Below are 22,536 nucleotides of genomic sequence, written 5' to 3' on the forward strand. Positions count from 1 at the left end.
TGTGAATGCGACACATTTTTGCATCATGCATTGTTGGCCGGGAGTCAACATTTCAGCAGGCAGTGATTGATGCACCTCCACCACATTCGAAGGGCAAACGTGGCAACAGGAATTAAGCCATATCGAGAGGGTGTGCCACTACCAGGAGCCTGGAGGGGAGGGACCACAGATTACAGAGCTACGGAGGCAAGTGCGCCGTAACTAACTATTCTCGTTGCTCTCTTGGACTGTGAAAATGATAAAAGTTTTGTGCGTCTCCCCCAGCTTGCCTGCTATCTTTTCTTAATTTGAGTTGGGCCAAAGCAGCCAAAGTTGTTCGCTGTCAATGATGTGAACTTTTGAACTTTGATTGGTTGCCCTCACACACACAGGCGTGCGACCCTTAAGCCAGGTTTCTGCACCTTCTGACACTTTAATTTTAGGCTTAACCCGATTGTAGTTTAAGTTTTCAAGGGCTTAATTAGTTTAGAAGTGTATAGGTGAACCCAGATTAAGCAAACCAAATTGAAATGTAAAACTAGATAAGGAAATAGATAATTGTGTGATTAAAATATCCCTGAAACAATTTGATTTGATTAAACTTAATAAATCACATTTCTATTTACTTAAGGTTCCTATTAAATTGCAAATATAGTCTGTTCAAGTTCTGGAGAATGCAAACCAAGGCCAAGCAACGTGGCTTGAATAAAAATCCAAGTAAGCAAACAAATGCCTTAAATACCAGAGCTCTCTGGAACAGAATGCCAATGATATCCTTGAGGTGTTCCTGCAGAATGCATTCGCCCAGCTTCATTAGGCTGCCGGGGGAAAACAAAAGCCAGGTGCACTGCAATCCCCATTTCAAGAGAAACCTGCATTCCAAGTCCAAGATAAGCCGTAACCCACAGCGGATTATGGAGTATCAAGAGCAGTCGACTCGGGGAGATGGAATGCAAATTAAATGGCAGCAAATGCCAAAGCAGTGCCCTCGAAATGCCACTTATTTTTAGCCCGGCCAAGTCAGCCGATACAAATCACTTTCACTAATTATGCCTTTGCACCAGCTATCTTAAGGGTTCGTTTGGAAAGCCGAAGGATACTCCGGAAAGTAGAGCGAAAAGGAATAAGGAGAACTACTCAGAGAAAAAATGTATGACATGATATAAAATCGTTCTTATAATATTAAGTATCAATTATATTAAGATGAGGCACGTATCACTTTAATACGTTCGCCATCTGCTTTTTGCTCTTTTTTTAGTTGAGAGAGTTTTGTGTTTTGCTGTCCCGCTCTCACCCAGAGTAATTTAAGCCACAATCTCGCTCTATTTGTCCTTTGTTTATTTGAAAGAAACAAAAATTATGCTTATAAATATACCAAACGTGATTCACAATGATATTTAAGTTATTTTAGTGTAATCTTTGTGTTTTTGAAAGAATCTGATCCAATCTAATCTTTCTGTTTTTGAGAGAATCTGCGAAGCAAAAAATTAATACCTTTTAAGTAAACCAATCGAATGTTAACTTGATATTTTTGTTTTTTTCTGTGTAGGTTTTTCCTGATCTTCCCAGTAATTGAGGCAAAAATACATAGTTTCCCAATGTTCTAGAGATATCGGGGCAAAACTGCATAAGTTCCCAGAGTTGTAGCTCTTAGGAACCTGGTGTTCCACTGGAAATCCCTAATCAGAGGCTCTAGCTCACTCACGAGTCCATCTCCCCTCCAGAAAAAAATAAAAAACATAAATCAAAGTGAAGTGGAAAAGCATAGCACACTTTTGCGGGCAGCTCAAGGTGCGCGCCACCCGCTGCGACAATTTTCGACGGCCAAAATGATAAGGCCAGGTGATAGTGGGCCAAGAGTTCCACTAGCCATGTCTGGGGCCACTGGCCGCTCCCTGAGTCCAGCTGTCTGCTTTCGGGGTTCCTCTTCTCTCTGTTTTTTTGGTCGACCACCGAATGTCCGACTGGCTGGGTGCGCCATTCTATATACTCGTAACTATATATGTATTTGCCACCTGAGGTCACGAAAACGTCGCTCGCTCGCCGGCTGTGGCTTAGTTTAATTAAAGTTCTCTTGAAAATTCGACGTCCGTATTATATGGCTTTATTTGCTGGCCTGTCTGCTGGCCGACTGCCTGACAGCTGAAACGGCGAATTGAGTAATTTATTTCTCCCTTGGCAGCTGCAGCAAATTGTGCACACGTGGCGTATGCGTGTTGTTCGCCTTTAATTGTCCATGCAGCGCTTGCAATTTCACTTTATTGTGCCATTTGCAAGCGCTCCCCCGCACTGCGGTGTATTTATATTTTTATTGCCCCAAAGTTGAATTTTCCCTGTCTCTTTTTTTATTTTGTTGGCGGGCTCTCGCTGTCTGCAAACTTTTGTCACCTAAATCATTTAGTGGAATATCGCCCCGGCTGTAAAGCAGACAACGTTAAACGAAGTGCCCGGTAAGCACAGCAGCACCGAGCGCTGAGAAATGGTTAAAATTTAGCTCAGCTCATTATGGAAAGAGCCATAAAGCTGGTTTTAAGTCTGGAAAAATATTGTTATGTCGCTTCTTGAGCAGTCGAGGGTTTAAAGGTGTCGCCCAAGGGGATTATTATAAATTATGCACATTTAAAGTGTATTTTTTACCTACATACACATATATTTTTAAGGTAAGTTATAGATTTAATGCTGGGATAAATATCATTCTGTGAGTTTTTGATAAATCTAGGGTCTTTAAAGGCGTCGCCTGATTTTATGTTCCCTAAAAGTCATACTTATACTTTATTATAACACACGATGTCCAAATTTTGTCATATTAAAAATAAATGAAATAAATGTATATAACAAATATTTTTAATCAAATCAAAAACTATTCTCCAACAACCCTTTGTTTTTGCGCTGCATCAAAATAATAAAGTTTTTAATGTTCGACCTATTAACTTTTTGGTTCTAACTTTTTTATTAGTTAGTTTGTTTTACTCAGAACCAGATTTTATAACTAGTTTGGGTAAGTTCAGAGTAGCTTTAAATTACTTTAATATTAGTTGAATAATGCTGGGGTACTTGACCAGGATAGCTAAAGGAGATAATATATAAATCTGTAACTTTAAGGCCATCGCTGCTCTAGTGAATATCTAACCTTTTTTGGCCAAAGGGAAAGCAACCCACCTGCCTGCCACCTGCCTCCCACTTGACCACCCGTTGTGCACCATCGTTTCCCCCGTTTTGGTAGCTACAAGACGCCCTGGGTGCACACATTTCGACAATGTTTTCGCTCGTTTACCAATTTGCAGCGGCCTGCTGGCCATGTTGCGTGTTGGCCATATTATACACTCCCCTGGCCAATGATGATCGATGCGTCGACGGCGGCGGACAGGAGTTATGACCGCCGATAGCAGCGGCAGCACGCACATTTTGCAGACCGGCCGGGTGTCCTTGCCCTTCGACATTTTGTGTGCGATGTCGCGCCTCGCATGGAAATTGGTAATATTCACTCGATTTATTGGCTAATTGCATTTACACTAGCTAATGAAAAGGCTCAAATGCCAAATAAAATGGCGAATTTATCAAATTCTCTCACGCGTTCGGCTGGCCGGACAACGGGGCGCATGAGTAATGGCAAATCAACGTCGCAATGTGGGCCGAATATTTGAAATGCTAATTTATAAAATGCTCTCCGCTTATTCGATTCGAGATATATAGAGCTGCGCTCGAGGGTGTGAAAATGTAATTTACGCCGAGATTAATGGAAAACTCGTTAGGCTGACTTTTTCGGGGCACACCGATTTAGTTTGGGAGTCGAGGGGAGTGCTGGGTATTCCTGCAACTGTCTGCTGTCAAATGAATGTCGGCAAGTTTTTGCGGTCAGGGAAATGGAAATGGTGCTCTGCCTCACCTGTCGCCCAGTCTCCTTCTGCAGGTGACAGCCGGAGGAGTCGGGTGACTGCAGGCTGAGGGATTGGGACCCGGACCGAGTCACTCCGTCCAACTGACGGCAACTTTCCAATTAGAGGCTATAAAAAGTTTACCCTGCTGCTAGTGCCTGCTGAATAATTGAATTGTTTTGGCCATGTCCACATGGCTATCAACTGCTTGTTTTTGACTTTTGAAGTGCCTTTGTTATTGCACACCACGTAATATTTTATGCACTTGCAGCCAGCTTAATTAGTGCGAATTCGAGAAGCTTTTCCCTTTGGCCAACTTTCATCAGTTGGCCAGTAATTGGTTCTTTGGCCTCGTCAGCATTAAAGTTTGTTTTAAATTCAGCACTGGGGGAAAATCGAGAAATGGCATATGTTTCAGGAAAACCACACAGTAATAAATATACTTCTTGGTAACTAAAAGGTTGTTTCAGTTGAAGGTTGTTCATTTTAAAATGGCAATTAAAACAATGCGTTATTATATTAAAAAAAAGAAATGTTCAAAAGTTATAAAATTAAAATCAGAGAGAATATTGGGTCTAATATAAGTAATTAATATAGATTGTTAAAAGTATTATTCATATTTTTATTTCACCAACGTTCACTATTTTTTTCTTAAACTTTTCTGATGGTGCCTTTATCCTATGCTCAGTTCGGCCGGCTAATTAGAAAAAGAGGGTCCTGATGGGGCTTGCTGGGAGGATATCCGGCACATTATGATTTCTGTTTGCCACCTCCGTGCGGTGCAGACAAACACACAGACGAAGGTTGTTTGCAGCACGCATAATCAAGGGCAGGGGACTAGGGCAAACAAGGAAACAACTTGTTGCAACTACAAGCTGAACAAAGTGGGTACACACATGTGAGTCGACACCAAAGGACACAGGTCCTGCGGACCGGCTGGAACGTGGGAAATGGGCAAAAGCGAGCTGGGAGCTGCGGGCGGAAGTGGGCTTCGAAGTGCGAAAGGACGCTCAGATTATAAATTATTTATTCTGTTTGCCGAGCAGGTAAAGAGTTTCCACTCTGCCCGGGATATTTGTTCAGGACCTTTGGGAGGCGGTGAAACGAGCTGGAATTTGAGTGAGAAATTCGATTTTATCAACTTAAAGTAAAATAAAAACGATAAAATGGTCGAGTATTTTTTACTCGAGTTTAGCCTTCACAAATATTATTTAGTGGGCTTTAAAATATTTTAGAAAAGGTTTAGTGGACCAATTTGCACAAAAAAGATTAAAATTTCAATTTAAATTTATGTTATATTCTTCTAGAATATCCTTATTTCTCCCAGTGTTTTAGTGCTCTTGACCTTGTTAGCCAATCAATCGCTAAACAAAATTCAATTAGATTGCACATTTTTATGGCTCAAACACAGGAACTCGATCAAATGGACCCGCAGCAGTGGAGTCGATTACAACAATCGTTTTACATATTGTAAACAGGACAAAGCGCAATTGTTACTTGCACAAAGGACTTGCAATGCGCACACACACACACACTTCGAAGGGCGGGAAAACAATGCCGAACAAACAAACAAATGGTTGTGGGTGGTGGAAAGTGGACAGGCGGCCGTGGAAATCGAAGGTGAGGCCGAAGGGAAAATAGCACGCCGTGATAATTGAAATTCTGTCGCGCAGAGCGAACGAACGACGCCGTTTCCGCTAAGCGCCGGCATTCAGATGTGGGCACGAGCCCACACCCACTTCCTATATACCACATCCCCTCCCACACCAACCATCCCACCAAATCAAACTCGAGGACAACGGGCGCCGCGCTCCTGAAACAATGTAATAGAGTGGCGACAGGAACAACAGAAGCTGCGAACAGCCCAAATGGGAAGCCGTTCAGTAGGCGGATTTCCCCAGTTCCTATTCCCCGATGCTGTTTCAGTAGCTGCTGCCCTGCTTTTTTGGATCCTGTTTCTGTTTCCATGGGGGCGATAGCCGCCCTCATTGTTCCGCCCAAGTGTCATAATTGTTTTCGATTTCGTTTGCACTCTCCATTTATTTAAAGTGCCATTTCGAGAGGTCTTTGTTTTGAATACTGGCCTTCAGAATGTATGTACTGTGGTTTGAAGTTCAACTTCACACTTTTCAAAAATATTAAAACATTTAAGCAATTCACGAAACTACCTGCTATCAACTAAATATTTAAGTGCAAATGATTAAGAATAAAAGTAAGTATCTAAAACCTTACTATTTTAATAAATTTAATATCGTCATAATAATACAGTAATTGCCTAGAAAGTATACTATGTAAAAAAAACGTGTGAACAATAATGCAGAACAAAATAAATAATATAGTAATTTAAAAGAAAAATTTAAAAAAAATTATGCTCATGTTCAAAGCTGACTAAGGTTGTGCTAGCCTATCAATTAGTAATTGAAAAAAAATAATATACTAGGTCTCAAAGACCCAATCCATCCCTGGTACGCTTATCAGCTGTTTGCCGGTAAAAATATTATTGTATTGACCATTTTAATTGGAAATCTTTAAAGTTTAACATGCAACGATTCTTGAAGGTGTTCAACCAGCAAACATGCAAGGTAATCGGCATGATACACGTGGATGCGCTGCCAGGTGAGAGAAGCTCTCAAAACGCACAACCAACCAAACTGAATATCTTCTAATCCGGAACAACCACATCAGGAACGCCACGATACACCGGCAACTGGAAACAGACGATTGAGAAGGCCATATACGAGGCCAACCTCTACAAGAAGCATCAACTGGTAGAATATAAACATATCTGTTCTCTAAAAATATTCTGATTGTCCCTTTTAGGACGCCGTTCTTATAGAGAACATGCACGACATTCCCTATGTCCCGGAACGTCTCCTTGGCGCCGAGATAGTGGCTTGCATGACCCGACTGGCTCAGGCGGTGCGGGATGTGGTGCCCAAGGAAACGCCATGTGGTGTCCAGGTCCTCGCCTGCGGCAACAAACAGGCCCTGGCCATTGCCAAAGCCAGCCAGCTGCAATTCATCCGCGCTGAGGGATTTGTTTTCGGTCATGTGGCGGATGAGGGTTACACGGATGCCTGTGCCGGGGATCTCCTGCGTTACCGCAAGCTCATCGACGCGGAGGAGGTACTGATTTTTACGGATCTTAAGAAGAAACATAGCTCACATGCCATAACCGCTGATGTCAGTCTCTTGGAAACCGCCCACGCGGCAGAGTTCTTCCTCACCGATGGCATAATCATCACAGGAACAGCAACGGGTCATGCAGCCAGTCCGGAAGATCTACACCAGCTTTCCGGCAAGGTAAAGGTTCCCTTGATAATAGGCTCCGGCGTTACCAAAGACAATATCGGTAGTTACTTTAAAGATGCTCAGGCAGTCATAATTGGCTCACACTTTAAGCGAAATGGCAACTGGCTGGAGGAGATTAGTGAAGATGCTGTGAGCGCCTTTATGCAGAAAATATGCCAGCTTAGACAATCTAAATGATCCGAATTGTAAATAATTTTATTGATGTGGTTAAATATTGTAAACGATGAGTAATGTATACGATTTAGTTTGAAGTCATCTAGTTCTAGAATAGATTGGCAAAGAAATCATAAATTCGCTCACGCAATGAAGTGGGTTTTTGTGTGGTGGCTCCATCGCTTGAGAATGCAAAGGGCTTCTGGTCCAGCACCGGAGACACTGCATCCAAGGTATCGTCGAACTTGACCCGCTTCTTCTGCGGCGGTGAGCAGATCTCCTCGTGGCTCTTTAAATGCACGGGAAACATGTTCTCTCCGTTGAATAGATCCTCGCGCTTCACAAATGTTGGTATAGTGTTGTCCACATTGTGAGCCCTAAAATAGGATTTGGAGTCCGAGTAGCGACTGGCAAATCCATAGCTGGGATCGTGGTCGTTGCTGGGTGCCGGCACATTGGTGCGCTTTAAGATCCCCCGAACATTGGCCACTTTGTCACCGGTGGCAATCTTCTTGTACAGCTTGGAGATGCGATTCTCCTTGCAGGCCGAATCTCCCACTCTTTCCGTCTTGTGCCGCATCTGCACATCGTTGGGGGGAGGAGGAGGAGGTGGTGGGGGCGCCACGCGTTTGATAGACGATGAGGCAATTGGCTTTCCCATGAAATTTGAAGTTGGAGTCCTTAAGAGACCACTGGGCACTTTTCGCTTGCGCGGAAAGCACGCACTTTCCTCGGTCTCCTCTTCGGAATCTGTGCTGCGATTCTTGTTGCGAAAAACAGTCTCATATTCCTGAAATATATTGAACTTTTAACTTAAATCTTATTTTTACGATTTGTGTGTACTTACGCATTTGCGCTTGTTGGGACTCAGTACATAATCAGCTCCGAACTTCTTCATGTCCTTTTTGCGTATGGGCGTCCTTTTACTCGAGTCTTTTCGTAGGGTTTTTCGACACTGTACGTGCAGATCTATGGCATCGCGGATGAAGCCCACCCAAGTGCGCGACAGCTGCACGTCGCCACTGCCAAAAATGATGCCATCACTTTGGCAAGTCAGTTTGAAGTTACCCGGCAGCATTTCGTACACCTTGCACTTTTTCAAGGGAAAAATGCAGCAGCACTCCAGGGAGTTTTCCACCACGGTATTGGGAGCACGTTCCTTGATCATCTTGCAGTACATGAATATGTCCGACATTAGCACACAGTACCGCTTGATTTCCGTGCCCTTGTGGGTTATCTTCTGTAGAACGCCCTCCTTAATCACCCGTCGCGAGGGCTTCACAATGTTGGGCGTCCGGTTAACCAGGGAGTTTTGCAGGTGAATCAGATACTGCGTGATTTCCTGCTCCTCCACACAGGTGTTTATGTGGCTGGCGGTGGCCTCGATCTCCTTGACGGATTCTGAAAGCATCCTTAATTTTATTAGTTATCGGGATAACTTTATTCTTAGATCTTACCCTTCAGGGATTTGTAGTCCGCATCGGCGGGACTCGTGTAGAGCAGAACTTGCTCTAGCAGTAGTTTATACCTGGGAACCCGCTGGATGGGCACAATCATGAGTGAGTTGAGCTTGCGCTGCACCTCCGGACGACTCTCGGTCTGCTCCAGAAACTTTCTGAACACCGGGTTTTTGCTGATTAAATCCTGGATGATGAATAGGGCACCGCGGTAGTCGAAGGCATACACCGAGTACAGTTTGAAAAAGGGGGCCATTTTCAGGAAGGCATGCGCCACGTTCTCCATGTTCGCCTCCAGTTCCCGCAGAAATTCTCCGTTCAGATTGTGTATCATCTCGATCTGACCGAAAAGCAGGGTGTGATTGGAGCAATCGATGATGGCCTGCTCCTTCAAAGGGCGCACAAAGTAGTTCATCAGCAGCTCCAGCTGCTCCAGATACGACTTTTCAGACGAGATGATCTCCTGGATGGCCTGCCGCCGGAATCCCAAACGTTTACCCGACTCCGGATTGGGCGAGCCAATTGGACTGCTGTTGTTGCTGTCCAGCATGGAGCAAACTGTAGTCAAAAAGTCTCAATTAGATCCGAACCACCTGGCGACGCTCTGTTGTGTTGCTCACCTTTTCTGCGCGACTTGGCGGTTAGGAGATTCCTCTCCTGCAGCACTTGACGCAGCTCCCGGCTGAAGCTCAGAGGTGTTTGGGGCGAGGGCATGAAGCCATTTCCGTATCCTTTCTGCCTGGGCGTAAACATTTTCCAACCGGGTTTCTCAAAAGAAGATCTCAAACAAAAAGGACGCCACACCTGTTCAATTTAAACAAATGCCCGCTTCTGCGGTGTGACCGTGTGCCACCAACAACCACACCGCCTTCTGTGAGACCGTATTAGCGAGGGGAGTTTTAAGAGTATCGCACATCAAATTTACATACGTATCCTGGAAAGATTTACAAAACCAATATACGGGAATTGAGAATCATAATTTATTTTCAGATAAAGTTATATTTAAGTCAATTTACAATGCCTGTAATTCCGGAAGTTTAAAAAAAGAGCCCGCGAAGCAGTAATCTCTGGATAAAGCGGCTTAAACAGCATGGTCACACTGGGCACAACTATTTATTTTTATACGTGGTTCGTGGCCCGATTAGTTTTTAATTTAAATTTTGTTTTAGCTGTTGCTGCACCAAAATGCATGCAAAGCTGAGCGAAATGGAGCTGCGCATAGTGGCGCGACTGAATGAGGAGCTCGGCAAGGATGCCAGCCGGCTGCATCGGGCCAGTAACGTAGCCAACTACTATAAGGAGCGCCTGCAGGCCTTGTCCCAATCGGTAAGGAGAAAAACCATACAGAAAAATTAAGTTTTCAATACCCATTCACCACCAGCTCGACTACGAGGATGTCCAGAACGTGTCCTGCTACAAATCCGCCTTCCAGTGCCAGCAGCAGGTCTGCGAGAGCATCGACTTCGAGCTGGAGAAGCTGGCCCAGTTCGGCGCCAAGATGAAAAAGAAGCTCCAGGAGTGCCAGCCCGCTCTGGATAGCGTGGCCGCGGATGCAGGAAAAGTGAGGCAGCTGCAGCGCTTGGCGCAGTATCTGCGCTTGGTTCAAGACATCCAGGAGATCAGCGCCGCCCTAAGCAGTGCTATTAATGGCAAGGACGAGGCCAAGCTGGTCAATATCTACCTAACCCTCTATGAGGGAAACGATTGCGAGCACAGCGTGGTGGGACGCCTGCAGGCCGTGCAGGCAAGGTCCCTGAAATCCTTCGCGGAACGCACTGCTATCTACTGGCACAAGCTGCTCCTCAAGCGGCTCTCCAGTGAATTCGAGGCTGTGCTGAAGAGCATGCGCTGGGCGCATCTGGAGCAACAGGCCCTCAACTATTCACCCACTCGGGACACTGCCAAGGCCCAACTGCTGGCCGAATACATGTTCTTGATCAAATCTCCAGCGGAAGAGCATGCGCCGCTGCTAAGCATCACACCTAGCATAGTGTGCCAGCCCATCAACCAGGTGGTGCAGCTCCTGCTGGCGCCCTATCGTCAGCGATTCACATTTCACTTCACCGGCACAAGGCAAACGAATCGACTGGACAAACCCGAGTGGTTCTACACGCAGATTCTCAACTGGGGCAAGGAGACGCATTTATTTGTGGGCAAAACATTCCAGCCATCGGCCATAAAGGCGGGCAAGCTCGACTACAATCTCAGGGTAAGTACGAAGTGGCTTTCTATATCCTATAAAATGCTAATTATTATTATTTTCCAGTTGGAGTTCATGCGCGGTCTGGTGCAGTTAACTATCGAGAAACTTGCGGTGGACATTGAACAGATTGCCCAAGACGAGATTCTGTTTGCCCATCTGCTGGATGAGACGCTGGCCTTTGAGTCTGAGCTGCGGGAGACCTTTGGTTATCCGGCCAGTTTTCCCAGCGCTATTTCCGTAATCACTCAGCCCATGTATTTGCTTCGCTGGATTTCTCTAGAAGAACGATGTGAGATAAGGTCACTGTACACGATGGCTTAGTTATTTAATAATCTACTCACATAGTTTGTGCGGAAAAAATGGATGACATTCTGCAGGCGGAGACGCCGTTCCAGCTAATTGATCCCAACACATTCGAGGACGATCTGAAAATTCCCAAGTGTGCGGACCAGTTCATGCGCCTGCTGGACGCCATTAAGGATCGCTACTACGGGCTAATTCAGCCCGGCCACCAACTGCAGTTCCTACATCTGCAGCTGGAGCTGATCGATAGCTTCCGACGACGCCTGGTGCAGCTGCACAGTAGTGCAGCGGTGCCGAGCATTCCCGTGCTTAACGCCATCAACTACCTGGTAATGGTGCTGCGGGAGTGGGGCGAGAATGTGCACTATCTGCATTTGCATGCGGCGCTGGCTGGACCAAATGCAACGGAAATCAATTCGGTGTTTGAGCATGCTGTCGCCGAGCTGGAGCACTGGGCCAGGCAGCTCACGCGCAATCTGGCCACGAAGGCTACCAACGAGATGAAGGCAAAATCGATGAGCTATCGTCATGACACCTGGCCCACAATGCCTGAGCAGAACAGCAGGGAACCCTTTATCCTCTCGCCCAGTGGCGGTGAAATGTTTCAGGTGCTGGTCACCCTGCTGCACAATCTGGAGCGTGAACTGTCCGCCAATCTGTTCAACCAGACGCTGCGCTTAATAGCCCATCAAATCGATGACTTCATGCTCGAGAGCATGGTCATGAACACGAAGTTCACACCTGCCGGGGCAGCACAATTCAATTACGATATGACGCGCAATTTATTTGCGCTTTTCGGACAGTATACGCGTCGTCCGGAGCTGCTCTTCAAGAGGTGAGTCATCGCGAAATATGCTACGGTGTACAATAAACATAAACCTGACACCTTTCACTTCGATTCGCCAGAATACACGATGCCTGCAAGCTGTTGACAGCAGCAAGAGGAACAGCTTTGTTGCTGCTGGAAACGCTGCGCAGTAATCAATCAGTGGAGGAGAAAACGAAACCTCTGCGGGAACTGCATGTGCTCAGCCTGGATAGCAAACAATGCATTGAGGTTCTGGAGCGGAGGACGGACATAAAGATGTTTTAGGCAATGAAACATCTTTTACCTAGCTGATTATTTTGTTTTAATTATAAATCATCGTTTTTACTGGGCCTTAGGAATTTTTCAAATATATACAACGATTGCACGCCGGCTTTTCTGCGAAATAAAATCAAATACATTTCAACTGAAAGTTGACTTAAAAATATATATTGTTTCCTTGATTTGCCTAGATGAAAATAATATTAAAATGTTATAAAAATTAACTTTAATTTACATAGGTTTTATTTGCAAGTAAGGCATGTGTATAAACAAGACGGAGATTTAACTAAGTTGTATTACACCAGAACGTTGTTTTGAACTTCTGAAAATGCTGATAACGATCAAGTTGCGTGAATGAGTTATAAGTTCGAGTAAAATACATATTTACATTTAAATACCGAATCTTCGCCCTGGGCGCGCAAGTCTTCAATGAGTTCTGGTTACATTTAGACATTTAGTTTGTTTTAGGATTTGATGTTTGCTTTAATTGGTAAAACGTTGACACAAAAACATGCGGTAACTGTAATAATAAATTGCTCTAAAAATACATAGCGTAAAATAGCATATACCCGGCCTGATCGGGCTCGAATCGCAGATACCGCATTTGACACATCCAATACTGACTGATTCACGGCTGATCAGGGCGTATTGTATATCGCCCGTCCTCGGTTGACAAACAATTGCAGTTAGTAAATACCAATTTGCGACTCGAGACGCACATCACACATCATCATCACATCGTGGAACAAGATCAAGGCGCATTGCCCGCAGAGAATAACTTTATGTCTACACTAAATAACCGATAATAATCCGATCTGCGGGTCCCGTTCGCCTTTGTATCCCTCTCTATTCAAAGTTCTGATAATTCTCGGCGCTGACGAACTGTGCCCGCTGCTGGGGCGTCATGTTGAGATTACCGCGATGCTTGTTGTTGTAGGCCCACATGACACCGGTGGCGATTAGGGCAATAGTCAGCCAGCCCATAAAGAACAGCTGCAGCCACATATGCTCTCCTTTGCTCTTATCCGAAATGATACCAGCCAGGATGGTGATGACGGCCAAACCAAGATTCTGGATCGACTGGCAGAAACCGTAGGCCGTGCCCAACTGGTACTCCGGAATGATGAGTGCCACCAAGGGCCAAAGGCTGGCGGCCAGCATGGAATACGAGAGTCCCATGATGACCATGCCCACGTAGGGTGACAGCTGAGTAAAGGTGAGCAGGGCATGCGCTCCGATGGTGGTCAGCGTTGCGGTAAACACCCAGGTCACATTCCTGCCCAACTTGTCGATGATGAATCCAAAGACGGGCGACGATACGGCTGCAATCAGATACACCAGCGAGTCCACAGTGTTGGCCTGGGCCGGAGTATAATCAAAACGGTCAACGAAGAACTTCTGTCCCAGGGCAATGAACGGAAAGATGGCCACATAGTAGGCCACGCAAATAATGGAAACCATCCAGAATGGCGGCTTGAACGAGAAGACATCCGTGAGCTTGGGAACCTGACCAGCCGGGTTGGTGTTTCGCTGCAGGATCCGTTCGGCCCGTTTGTCCATCCAGCCGAGGACGAGGGCACAGACCATGGACATCACACAGGTAAGCGTGGCCAGCAGCAGAACGACGCCCAGAGCGGTGTATCCTTGGTAGAATTTACTGACGTAGTCGTAGATGGGCTGCATCACCCAGAAGTTGACGGTGCTGCCGAAACGGGCCACCGACAGCTGCAGTCCGAAGACCATGTTCAGTTCCTTGCCCTTGAACCAGAGCACCGCATAGCTGTTCTGGGCCACGGCCAGGGACTCGGCGCCGATGCCAAAGATGAATCGACCTAGAATCATTATCCAGAAGGCGTCCAGTATGCCGCCAAAGGCAAAGATTAGCTGGCCCACCAGCAGGATCAGCATGTAGATAATGGTGCCCAGTCGAATGCCAAAGAGGCGATCAATCAGGAATCCGCCCACGAAGCACAGCACGACATTGGGCCACGAGTAGATGGAGTAGATGAGCGTGAATTGGGTGGAGGATAGGTCGAGGTCCCTCTTGAAGACGTTCTGCAGGGCACCGGGGTTGTCGTAGCAGAAGTAGGAGCCGAAACCCAGCAGGCACATGAACACCAGCGCCAAGAACCGGTGACCCGTGCTGGAGGGCATGCAGCAGCCGCCCGACGGAAGGCTCAGCTCGTTGTCCCGCCGACCGCCACCCCGTCCGGCCACCGCGTCCTCCTCCGTGGGATGCGACACCTCCTCATTGTCCACGATGCGTTCCTCGTCCTCGCGCGCCATCTCTACTCACGGCTGGCTCAGTCCGTACTGAGCAGCGATTGGAACCGAGTCCACGGAATGGGCGTATCCGAAAGTGTGTGATTAATAATCCGCTTTCTGATTTCCTGCTGCAGCTCTTCTTTTCGTTTCGTTTTGTTTTGTTTTTTCTGCCGTTTCTGCAAAATAATTGTATCAGTTTCTGCCAACGGGCGAGTTGAACTCTTCTGCTTTCGCCTCTGCTTTGTCTTGCGTCGCTTATCTCGCTGCTTTTGTTTTTGTTTACTGTACTCGCACTAGTACCCTTTGTCTAACAGTGCTTGTTGTTGCTGCCTGCCTGGATTTCGATTGTAGTTCGGATTAGTTGTCTCTGGGTCCAGCGGTTATCAGCTTTCGCACTCCACTTACAGCGATGGTCGCTCGGTTATGCAAATGCCCAGTGACGTGTGCACCCGCACTTTATGGGGGCTCTGATCGAATGAAACTAAATTGTTTTCGCTGCCTAATTACCATTAATTACGCATATAGACTGGTGGGACTGCCAACTCGCTGCGGGACAGGGTTGTCGACTGCGCTGCAGGTGCAGGCAAACAGCTGGGCATAGGACATAAAGGTTAGGGGTGTTCTTTCTGCTCAACAGGTTTTGTTTGCTGTTTTACTGGTTGCCCTTAATGATGCAGGGATTTTTTAAAAAACATATAGGTAAAGTTGTCCAAATTTTAAATATGAATGTGTTTTAACGAAAGAAGGAATCAGTAACATATTTTACCAATAATTTGATATGACTTAGAACAGTTTAAATGATTTAAATTATATAGTTACTCTTACATTAAATTCATTACTTAATTCATTTCTCTAGCTTAAATTATCAGCTGCTTTTAGTTAATTTTACAATTAATATTTAGCGATTAACGGTTTTAATAAAATATGAAGTACCCTTAAAAATACATTTTTTTTAATACCTTACAACACATTTATTAACTGTGCTTAAGTAAAATTATTTTTATAGTTAAGATACATTTGCCGTTCTCTTACCTAAATACAGAATCTCTTTTATTATAAGGTTTCCTTTGTTATGATACAGTTTGGCATGGCCTGGCAACCCTGGATCAGCAACGCCAAGTTGAAGCATGTTTTCTTGATTTTTACCGGGTAAAATGTATTTAATTATATAATCCAGCGGCATTTAAAGCAATGGATCCCATTGACATTACCAAGCGGAAGCCCAGACGCACCCACGGTACACCATCCTTCACGTACCGCAATAGATTCGCCTATGCCCTGTTGGCCGCAGGAACGGTGCTGTTCGGAATTTGGAGGTGGGTTCTTGTGAAATAATCTTATAAATAAGGTTCTAATGCATCTCCCCTTACAGCCTGACGCCCATCCAGCGCATTGCCAACGAAAAACTGTGCCAGGCAGTGGCCCAAACAGAACAGGAGCGCGACAGGAAGGGACTCTTCGAGTTTGGCGCCCCGAGGACCTCGAAGTTCATTGAGGAGGCCATCAAGGAAAGCGAGGAGCAGAGGAATCTATAATGGATCGCAAGACGAGAAAGGCGAACTTCAAAAACCTACAGCCTCGGTAATTTTAATTCAATCTTACTTGTTAAACAATAAAATGTTTGTAGTTATCTAACCAAAGGCCTTGTTATTCTTCCATCCCAAGATCAACGCGAAGCACCAAAGCATCCAATGATGACTTATCGCTATCCAACTTTTTAGCCACACCCGAGGATAGTGGAGAGGATGTCACGTCTGTATTCTTTATTCCACGAGAGCCTGATCCACCCGCTCCCAAAATAAAACCAATACGCGCCAGCAATGTCTTTGAGAAACCAGGACCCAAACCCAAAAAGGCACCCAAAATCAAGGGGAGCAGTGGATCCACCTCATCTACTGCCCGTCGAGGACGTGGGAGAAGCAAACAGCAGCCTAGTATCAGTAACTTCCTAAAGAACGAGCAGATCTTCGCTGAGGTGACCGCCCAGCACTGCATGGCGGACAACTTCAGTCCAGATGACATTGAAATGGCGCTGGCGCTGTCCAAGTCGGAGGCTGAGAAGCAGGGACGCCTGCGCCTGAACGACGACGAGGACGCAGTAGTTGACCTCGTGGATGATGACGAGGCATCAACTGAGAAAATAAGGCTCAAGCTGCAAAAGTATGGCTTTCGCACAGCCGCTAAGGAAGGTAAGTAGCTGGTCTCAGACTTCTTGATAACAAAACTTTAAATACACCTTCCACTTTCCTCAATTTCAGATTACAAATCCTTGGCCGTCCTGCCTGTGATGGCTGGAAAAGGTGGCAGACGTGGCAAGTGGGCCAATAAGTTCACTGCCCTAACCCTACGTAATCCCGAAGTGCAGCAGAAGAAGCTCGAGGACAAGGTTTCAGCACTGCTGGCTCATCAAGTGCGCACGAAAGAACCCAAGGGCAAAGACCGTTTGATGCCGCCCTATACTGTGATTAGTTCGTCCCTTCAGCAACTCAGAGCTAAAAGTAAATCTCAGATCCTTCGAGAACCGAGCGAAGGTGCCATTGAAGATTTAAGTCTTTATTATGTATCCGGCTTAGTTGAAGTTAGCCAAACGCCTGCCCATCATCTCCTCAAGAGCTTCGCTGCCATACAGGGAAGAGACTTGTCTCCAGAGCGGGAGACCCCGAAATCCCGCCAGTTGAGGCAGCAACTTGAACTTGTCTATGAAGAGTTGGAAAAGCATTTCGGCGATCAACAGATGTTGGAACAACAAGTAGCTGAGGAACTAGATGAGTTGGAAAAGCTGGTGGTCGAAAACATGATCGAAGATGACTCCAAAGTATGTAAAAGTGTGGAGCCCGAAATATCATCGACTAGTAGCAGTCCATCCAAGGAGCCGCCAGATAAGCGAGCTAGAATGGCAATGGAAGAGAAAGAAAACCTGCAACCCACGACCCCAAAAGCCAACTTAACCATTCCTAATCAAACAACTCGATGCATCTCCCCCGATCTCTTTGCGGATTCTGATGATGAGCCGGATACAGCAACGGCTTCTATCTCTAAAGAACCCGAAGAGGTTAGGGAGCTCTCCATGAAGGTTTACAAAAATATCAGCATATCTGAATCATCTTCTCCGGTGAAGGAATTTGAAATGAAATATAGCATTGAAGGAGCTAGTCAAATAACCACCTATGAAGTGTTCTCCAGTTCAGGAGATGAAGGTAAAAATATTAATTTGTAGCGGATGTGCAATTTATTCTAAAAAATATCTTAATTTACCTCTAGTAAAGACTGTTTCCAACGCTTCACAGCAGAAGACTTCTTTTGATGGTAAGATAATGAGGGTGTTTATATGTACAAAATGATAACCACATTTTTTTAAGGTGAACCCATAAATGACTTCATTGACCTAACGCAAGAGTTTGAAATGTCAGATGTTTATGAGAAAACCACGAAAGAAGCACCACCCGAATCTGGTTCTAGTGGGGATGTTCTTCTAAATTACAGTTCCCAGGAAGAAAGCTGTCCCATCTCAAAAGAACTATACATTAAGTACTCGAAGGTGGATACGTTTCCTTCAAGGAAAGCAGAAGAAAATGAGCACAAAGATGACTTTTTCTTCAGCACAGAAAGTGACTTGAGAAGTTTTGAGCAGTCATCGTGTCATTTAGATATTGTAACCACTCCAAACCACTCGAAACAGAGTTTAGGGAGCTTTAGTGAACTCAACTTCTCGAAGAACTCAGTGCGAAGGAGCGTTAGCTTATCAACGGACTACAGCTTCAAAAGTCCGCTAAACTGGAAAATGAACTTAACACCTGAGAAGGGAGTATCACCTGCGGCTTCTCCTTATAAACACTCGGATGCAAGTGTGGACTTAACGCAAAACAGTGACGACGAAAGCGATGTGGTGCTGCTCTCCGACGAGGAAATCAATTATTCCATTTGGAAGGCCAATAAAACAGTTAAGAATCTGGATGTGGAGGAGGAGGAAAGCTCAGACAGCTGCTTTGCTTCTCCGGTAACCAAAAAGCGGGCTATTCCACAATTCCAAACTGAAGACGATCTGGATGCCTTTCTGAAGTCTTTCAGTGCGGATGAAAATGGTTCACAGAACTCACATTCGCCGAATAAGAGTGCTCTTAGCAAGGAGCGAGCTGAGTTTGGGATACTGGATGCTGCTCCATCTCAGCCCTATAGCCTCTCTGATTTTCAGAGCCCAATGAAAAAGGACTCCCCATCAAATGGGGATATAAACTGGGCGGAGGCTTCGTTTTTAGATGCACCAGCCAAGCCGCTGGCTCGCAGGAGTAGTCACAAATTCAATGAACTGCTGGCGAAGATAAGCAAACCTGACAATGGTTCGGAGGACGACTTTGATGAATTCGACCAGATGGTCTTTAAAAGCACAAAGGATGCCTCTGTTGCTGCCCAGGCAAACGCCATGCCAAGTGGTCTGGATCTTTTGTTAAAGGGTGAAATCAAAACCACGGCAACACCGGAGCCAAGTGCTTCAAAGGAGCAAGCACCAGTTGTACCCGAGCAGGTGGAGGTAGATGGAAACGTATACACTGTACGGGTTTGTCATACACCCAAGCCAGATTTCACTACTCTTTCAGAGTCCGAGATTCTCCAGCAGCTTTACAACTATGGCATAAAACCACTCAAACGCAAGCAGGCCGTTAAAATGCTAGAATTTATCTACAACCAAACGCATCCTATTATGAAAACAGCTGATGCTCAGGATTTCCCGCCCAGACCAGAGCCCATTGTCCGCTCGAAATCAACTCCCGTGATGATGGAGAAACCCCACTCAAGGCTGATCAAAGCAACCACAGAAGTCTCCCTGACGCCAACTGAGCCGAAAAAGGATTTCAAATTTAAGGATGCCTATGGTGAGGAGCTGCTGCGTTTCTCCCAATCCCTTCCGCCGAGTCTTTGCGATGACTTTGAGACTTTCGTCCTGCAAACGAACGTTTCCAAGAAGACGCCACAGCCGCTGGTGCCGCTTCACATCGCCTGGCACAATCTTCTCTGCGCCAATCCGCAACTGCACGAGAGCGTGCTCATGTATGAGCCCATCGATTTGCAGGAAGTCTATTTATACTTAAAGCACTTGGGTCACCGGTACGATCCCAAGGATTTGAAGACCTTCTTTGACCGGCGTTGCATTATCTTTCGCTATGATCTGGCTGCTCCCGATAAGCAGGCGGAGCGTCATGTGCGGAAACATCCAAAGAAGCCGTCTAAGAGAAAGTAGATCGTCGTTTCCGTTTGCTGCATCACCTGTTATAAGATTCCTTTATAGTTATACCTTATTCCGAATGCTTTGTATTAATTTCTAGTATTAATTATTATGTTCTTTTGAGTAAGACATTGTTATTTGGCATTTTGCGATGTAAAATTATTATCTGTAAATTTATAACTGAAAATATATATTCGACTCTATACTATTTTTCCCTTTACTTTATATTTTATTAAAATAATGCTTGAACTTTAAACATTGCCATAAATTAAATTTAAATTTCCAGGTACCATCTATTAACTCAAACAACATCTTTTTTTTTTTTAATTTTCTGGGCCGTAACTTGAAGATTTATTGATGAAATTTCAGAATACAAAATTAGGGTACTATTTTGACGAATACAAATGTAAAGAGTTTGCATTAACTGTTGTACATACAAGACACTGATATGTTTTATAAAAATATAATAGTGGACGACATTAAATGCAGCATCTGTAGACTACCCAAAAAGGGTATAAACCAATACATTTTAATACAGTTCGATCTTACGGCACTAAAAGACACTTGGACGGTATAATTTACTCACGAGTCTCTACATTGAAGGCACATTGTCTGATTGTGATTCATGGAATGGGAACGGCTTGAACAAAACTAGTTGCTAATGAAGCTATTTGTACTGCATGCAAAATAATAATGATTGTTGGGTGCAGAAAGGTTAGTGGGGTCTTACAGCAGCTAGGATTAGTTTCAGGGAGATATATAAGAAGCAATTCGTAACATTGCCGGCATGTGTAAGAAGTAAATAATAAGGTGGGGTGCCCAAGAAGTCTAATCATATTTAGGACGGTTGAAAAATGTTAAAGATTTGCTGATTTCGTTGTAACTCAGACTTTGAAAAGAAGAATATTAGCGATTGTTCTAAAAATATTTACGGCGTTTTAAAGTGGTTTTTGGGCTTCTTATGGTGGGAAGAAATTCCTGGGACACCCCTTAAAAAGAGATTAAGCATAGCTAATCTCGTGCTCGTACGTCTTGCCCCTTAGATCGTCGTCGTCCGGGAGAGCATGGTGGCGCAGGCCGCACAAACGCGGTCCGTAGCGCAGCATGATAATGATTACGCCCACGATAAACAGGGCGATGGCGGCCACGGCGGGATAAAGGAAGTAAAGAGCCATTACAACTTAGATGTCGCTCTCGCGCTTCTGCAGCTCCACGTATTCCTCGCGCTGGCGTTGCTGGTGCAGGGTACGACCCTCTGGGCGAGGTGGACGCTGGTGCTGCTGCTGGTGGTGATGATGCGCCTGGTGCACGGGCTCCAAATCGTCAACGCCAATCACAACGTCGTCGGGGAACACTTGCTGATGAGTAGTTGGCTGGAAGAAGCAAAAATTGTAAAAAAAAATTCCTTGACCTAATGTTTTTAACAACGTTTAACATAATGCTTCCCAAAAAATGTTAAGCGATTTTTTGTTGGATATAGAAAAGTTGTATTTCAAGTACAAAAACTGGATTCTAAAGATAAGGGATCAGGAGTCATTTAAGTAAAACTTTAAAGTTTTTTGGGAATATTCCTAAGGTCTAAAGAACCAATTAGTCCCTTAAGACTCTCCATCTCCATAAATTTACTCACATAGAAACGCGTGAAGTAGGAGGCGTCCTTCAGTTCGGTGAAGTCCAGTGGCGGCTGGTTGTGGGGCGTGGCGGACCAAATGGAAACCAACCAGCGGTTGCCCGTGTGCCTGTCCTGCCAGTACTTGCGGTGCTTGGAGCAGCAGCCCAGGATAATGTTCAGTAAGATGATCGAGCCCAGGACAACCGTGCAGATGGAGATGGTCACATAAAACGGCGAGAAGTTGCCGTAGATGTGGCCGGTGAAGTAGGGATTATTCTCGTACGCCTTGCGTTCCTCTTCGATTGTGGACATAGTCTTGTAGGGGTGTGGTACTTGAACAGCGTTCAATGCTCAAATGTCTGGAGGCAGGTGGGGAAAGAGGAGTAACAATGAGAAAGCGTTTCAGGCTCAACCACCATGCTGCTTGCCACACTTGCACCCCGAAACCAATTGCCACCAGTTCCGACTCTTATTTGTCACATTGGGCGTGGCGTCACCAAAGTAAACTTGGCAGAAGACTTGGAGTTCCCTGCTTAGAGGTGGAATGCACTTACCATTGGCGCAGGTTTGGAGCTCACTGAGATTGGCACAAGTCCCATTCAAGTGGTTTAGGTAATTAAAGTCCCGAAATACACCAATTTCCAGCCACTTTGCAGCTACGAAAACAACGCCCAAAGCCTGGCTCAGTGAGATAGTGGTGGCACTTGTTGGTTGTGCCGCAGGGTTGCAAGCGATCGATAACGGTGTGATATCGATCGCAATTGCGCGAGCTAAAAATAATTTAGTGCATATTTTTGGGAATCACTTACTAAAATAATGTATATATTTAAAAAAATATATAAAAACTACACAAAAATAAATTTTAAAAACAAAAAAAAAAAATGGTTTGCTGACAAATGCACTTTGATAAAATGATTTTTATTCCATACAAAATTAAATTATATGAAATTTATTTATTTAATATTGTTACTTTATTTTATATTCATATTAAACGAATTTTTTTGAAATATCCTATTTACAGGATTTACTTTGTAAAGTTCAGATGAATGACTGTACCGGCACGCATCCA

The 22,536-nt window shown here is 45.0% G+C and overlaps 8 protein-coding genes across 9 annotated transcripts; 4 read left to right on the forward strand and 4 right to left on the reverse strand.

The window, feature by feature from the left end:
* Positions 1 to 6,320: 6,320 nt before the first annotated feature.
* On the forward strand, positions 6,321 to 7,470 carry LOC108028745 (uncharacterized protein F13E9.13, mitochondrial). Its single transcript, XM_017100713.3, has 3 exons — positions 6,321 to 6,470; positions 6,540 to 6,622; positions 6,675 to 7,470. The coding sequence occupies exons 1-3, from the start codon at positions 6,395 to 6,397 to the stop codon at positions 7,341 to 7,343; spliced, it is 828 nt and encodes a 275-aa protein (XP_016956202.1). The 5' UTR covers positions 6,321 to 6,394; the 3' UTR covers positions 7,344 to 7,470.
* Positions 7,335 to 9,630, reverse strand: LOC108028744 (kalirin). The gene is made up of 4 exons (XM_017100712.3): positions 9,397 to 9,630; positions 8,777 to 9,334; positions 8,167 to 8,720; positions 7,335 to 8,109 (listed from the first exon to the last, which is right to left on the reverse strand). The coding sequence occupies exons 1-4, from the start codon at positions 9,527 to 9,529 to the stop codon at positions 7,429 to 7,431; spliced, it is 1,926 nt and encodes a 641-aa protein (XP_016956201.1). The 5' UTR covers positions 9,530 to 9,630; the 3' UTR covers positions 7,335 to 7,428.
* A 244-nt stretch (positions 9,631 to 9,874) lies between these two features.
* On the forward strand, positions 9,875 to 12,535 carry LOC108028533 (RINT1-like protein). The gene is made up of 5 exons (XM_017100429.3): positions 9,875 to 10,102; positions 10,158 to 10,985; positions 11,043 to 11,268; positions 11,325 to 12,117; positions 12,189 to 12,535. The coding sequence occupies exons 1-5, from the start codon at positions 9,962 to 9,964 to the stop codon at positions 12,373 to 12,375; spliced, it is 2,175 nt and encodes a 724-aa protein (XP_016955918.1). The 5' UTR covers positions 9,875 to 9,961; the 3' UTR covers positions 12,376 to 12,535.
* Positions 12,536 to 12,589: 54 nt separating this feature from the next.
* Positions 12,590 to 15,187, reverse strand: LOC108028534 (major facilitator superfamily domain-containing protein 1). Its single transcript, XM_017100430.3, has 2 exons — positions 15,040 to 15,187; positions 12,590 to 14,968 (listed from the first exon to the last, which is right to left on the reverse strand). The coding sequence occupies exon 2, from the start codon at positions 14,653 to 14,655 to the stop codon at positions 13,216 to 13,218; it is 1,440 nt and encodes a 479-aa protein (XP_016955919.1). The 5' UTR covers positions 14,656 to 14,968; positions 15,040 to 15,187; the 3' UTR covers positions 12,590 to 13,215.
* A 527-nt stretch (positions 15,188 to 15,714) lies between these two features.
* Positions 15,715 to 16,354, forward strand: LOC108028552 (uncharacterized). The gene is made up of 3 exons (XM_017100455.3): positions 15,715 to 15,950; positions 16,007 to 16,215; positions 16,300 to 16,354. Exons 1-2 carry the CDS (start codon positions 15,826 to 15,828, stop codon positions 16,167 to 16,169), a joined length of 288 nt encoding a protein of 95 aa, XP_016955944.1. The 5' UTR covers positions 15,715 to 15,825; the 3' UTR covers positions 16,170 to 16,215; positions 16,300 to 16,354.
* On the forward strand, positions 16,071 to 20,063 carry LOC108028550 (structure-specific endonuclease subunit SLX4). 2 transcript variants are annotated; one of them, XM_017100450.2, is made up of 5 exons: positions 16,071 to 16,215; positions 16,300 to 16,823; positions 16,893 to 17,831; positions 17,896 to 17,940; positions 17,994 to 20,063. In XM_017100450.2, exons 1-5 carry the CDS (start codon positions 16,169 to 16,171, stop codon positions 19,868 to 19,870), a joined length of 3,432 nt encoding a protein of 1,143 aa, XP_016955939.1. In that variant the 5' UTR covers positions 16,071 to 16,168; the 3' UTR covers positions 19,871 to 20,063. The 2 variants fall into 2 exon arrangements, with proteins under 2 accessions (XP_016955939.1, XP_016955940.1); XM_017100451.2 differs by having other exon boundaries at positions 17,901 to 17,940; positions 17,994 to 18,141.
* Positions 20,064 to 20,166: 103 nt separating this feature from the next.
* On the reverse strand, positions 20,167 to 21,030 carry LOC108028553 (uncharacterized). The gene has a single exon (XM_017100456.3). It carries the CDS (start codon positions 21,028 to 21,030, stop codon positions 20,857 to 20,859), a length of 174 nt encoding a protein of 57 aa, XP_016955945.1. The 3' UTR covers positions 20,167 to 20,856.
* A 6-nt stretch (positions 21,031 to 21,036) lies between these two features.
* On the reverse strand, positions 21,037 to 22,175 carry LOC108028551 (uncharacterized). The gene is made up of 3 exons (XM_017100454.2): positions 22,022 to 22,175; positions 21,486 to 21,826; positions 21,037 to 21,228 (listed from the first exon to the last, which is right to left on the reverse strand). Exons 2-3 carry the CDS (start codon positions 21,777 to 21,779, stop codon positions 21,037 to 21,039), a joined length of 486 nt encoding a protein of 161 aa, XP_016955943.1. The 5' UTR covers positions 21,780 to 21,826; positions 22,022 to 22,175.
* Positions 22,176 to 22,536: the final 361 nt, after the last annotated feature.

Source organism: Drosophila biarmipes, chromosome 3L (assembly GCF_025231255.1).
Source record: "Drosophila biarmipes strain raj3 chromosome 3L, RU_DBia_V1.1, whole genome shotgun sequence".
NCBI lineage: Eukaryota > Metazoa > Arthropoda > Insecta > Diptera > Drosophilidae > Drosophila > Drosophila biarmipes.

Coding starts and splice junctions, on each gene's coding strand:
- LOC108028744 (XM_017100712.3), bottom strand. CDS start 9,529: ATGTTTACGCCCAGGCAGAAAGGATACGGAAATGGCTTCATGCCCTCG. Junction 8,721..8,776: donor GGACTACAAATCCCTGAAGG/GTAAGATCTAAG, acceptor GGATGCTTTCAG/AATCCGTCAAGGAGATCGAG. Junction 8,110..8,166: donor GTCCCAACAAGCGCAAATGC/GTAAGTACACAC, acceptor AATATATTTCAG/GAATATGAGACTGTTTTTCG.
- LOC108028552 (XM_017100455.3), top strand. CDS start 15,826: ATGGATCCCATTGACATTACCAAGCGGAAGCCCAGACGCACCCACGGT. Junction 15,951..16,006: donor GTGCTGTTCGGAATTTGGAG/GTGGGTTCTTGT, acceptor CTCCCCTTACAG/CCTGACGCCCATCCAGCGCA.
- LOC108028553 (XM_017100456.3), bottom strand. CDS start 21,030: ATGGCTCTTTACTTCCTTTATCCCGCCGTGGCCGCCATCGCCCTGTTT.
- LOC108028550 (XM_017100450.2), top strand. CDS start 16,169: ATGGATCGCAAGACGAGAAAGGCGAACTTCAAAAACCTACAGCCTCG. Junction 16,824..16,892: donor TCGCACAGCCGCTAAGGAAG/GTAAGTAGCTGG, acceptor CCTCAATTTCAG/ATTACAAATCCTTGGCCGTC. Junction 17,941..17,993: donor GCAGAAGACTTCTTTTGATG/GTAAGATAATGA, acceptor CATTTTTTTAAG/GTGAACCCATAAATGACTTC.
- LOC108028551 (XM_017100454.2), bottom strand. CDS start 21,779: ATGTCCACAATCGAAGAGGAACGCAAGGCGTACGAGAATAATCCCTAC. Junction 21,229..21,485: donor CCTACTTCACGCGTTTCTAT/GTGAGTAAATTT, acceptor TGCTTCTTCCAG/CCAACTACTCATCAGCAAGT.
- LOC108028745 (XM_017100713.3), top strand. CDS start 6,395: ATGCAACGATTCTTGAAGGTGTTCAACCAGCAAACATGCAAGGTAATC. Junction 6,471..6,539: donor ACACGTGGATGCGCTGCCAG/GTGAGAGAAGCT, acceptor CAACCACATCAG/GAACGCCACGATACACCGGC. Junction 6,623..6,674: donor TCTACAAGAAGCATCAACTG/GTAGAATATAAA, acceptor TGTCCCTTTTAG/GACGCCGTTCTTATAGAGAA.
- LOC108028534 (XM_017100430.3), bottom strand. CDS start 14,655: ATGGCGCGCGAGGACGAGGAACGCATCGTGGACAATGAGGAGGTGTCG.
- LOC108028533 (XM_017100429.3), top strand. CDS start 9,962: ATGCATGCAAAGCTGAGCGAAATGGAGCTGCGCATAGTGGCGCGACTG. Junction 10,103..10,157: donor TGCAGGCCTTGTCCCAATCG/GTAAGGAGAAAA, acceptor ATTCACCACCAG/CTCGACTACGAGGATGTCCA. Junction 11,269..11,324: donor GATTTCTCTAGAAGAACGAT/GTGAGATAAGGT, acceptor CTACTCACATAG/TTTGTGCGGAAAAAATGGAT.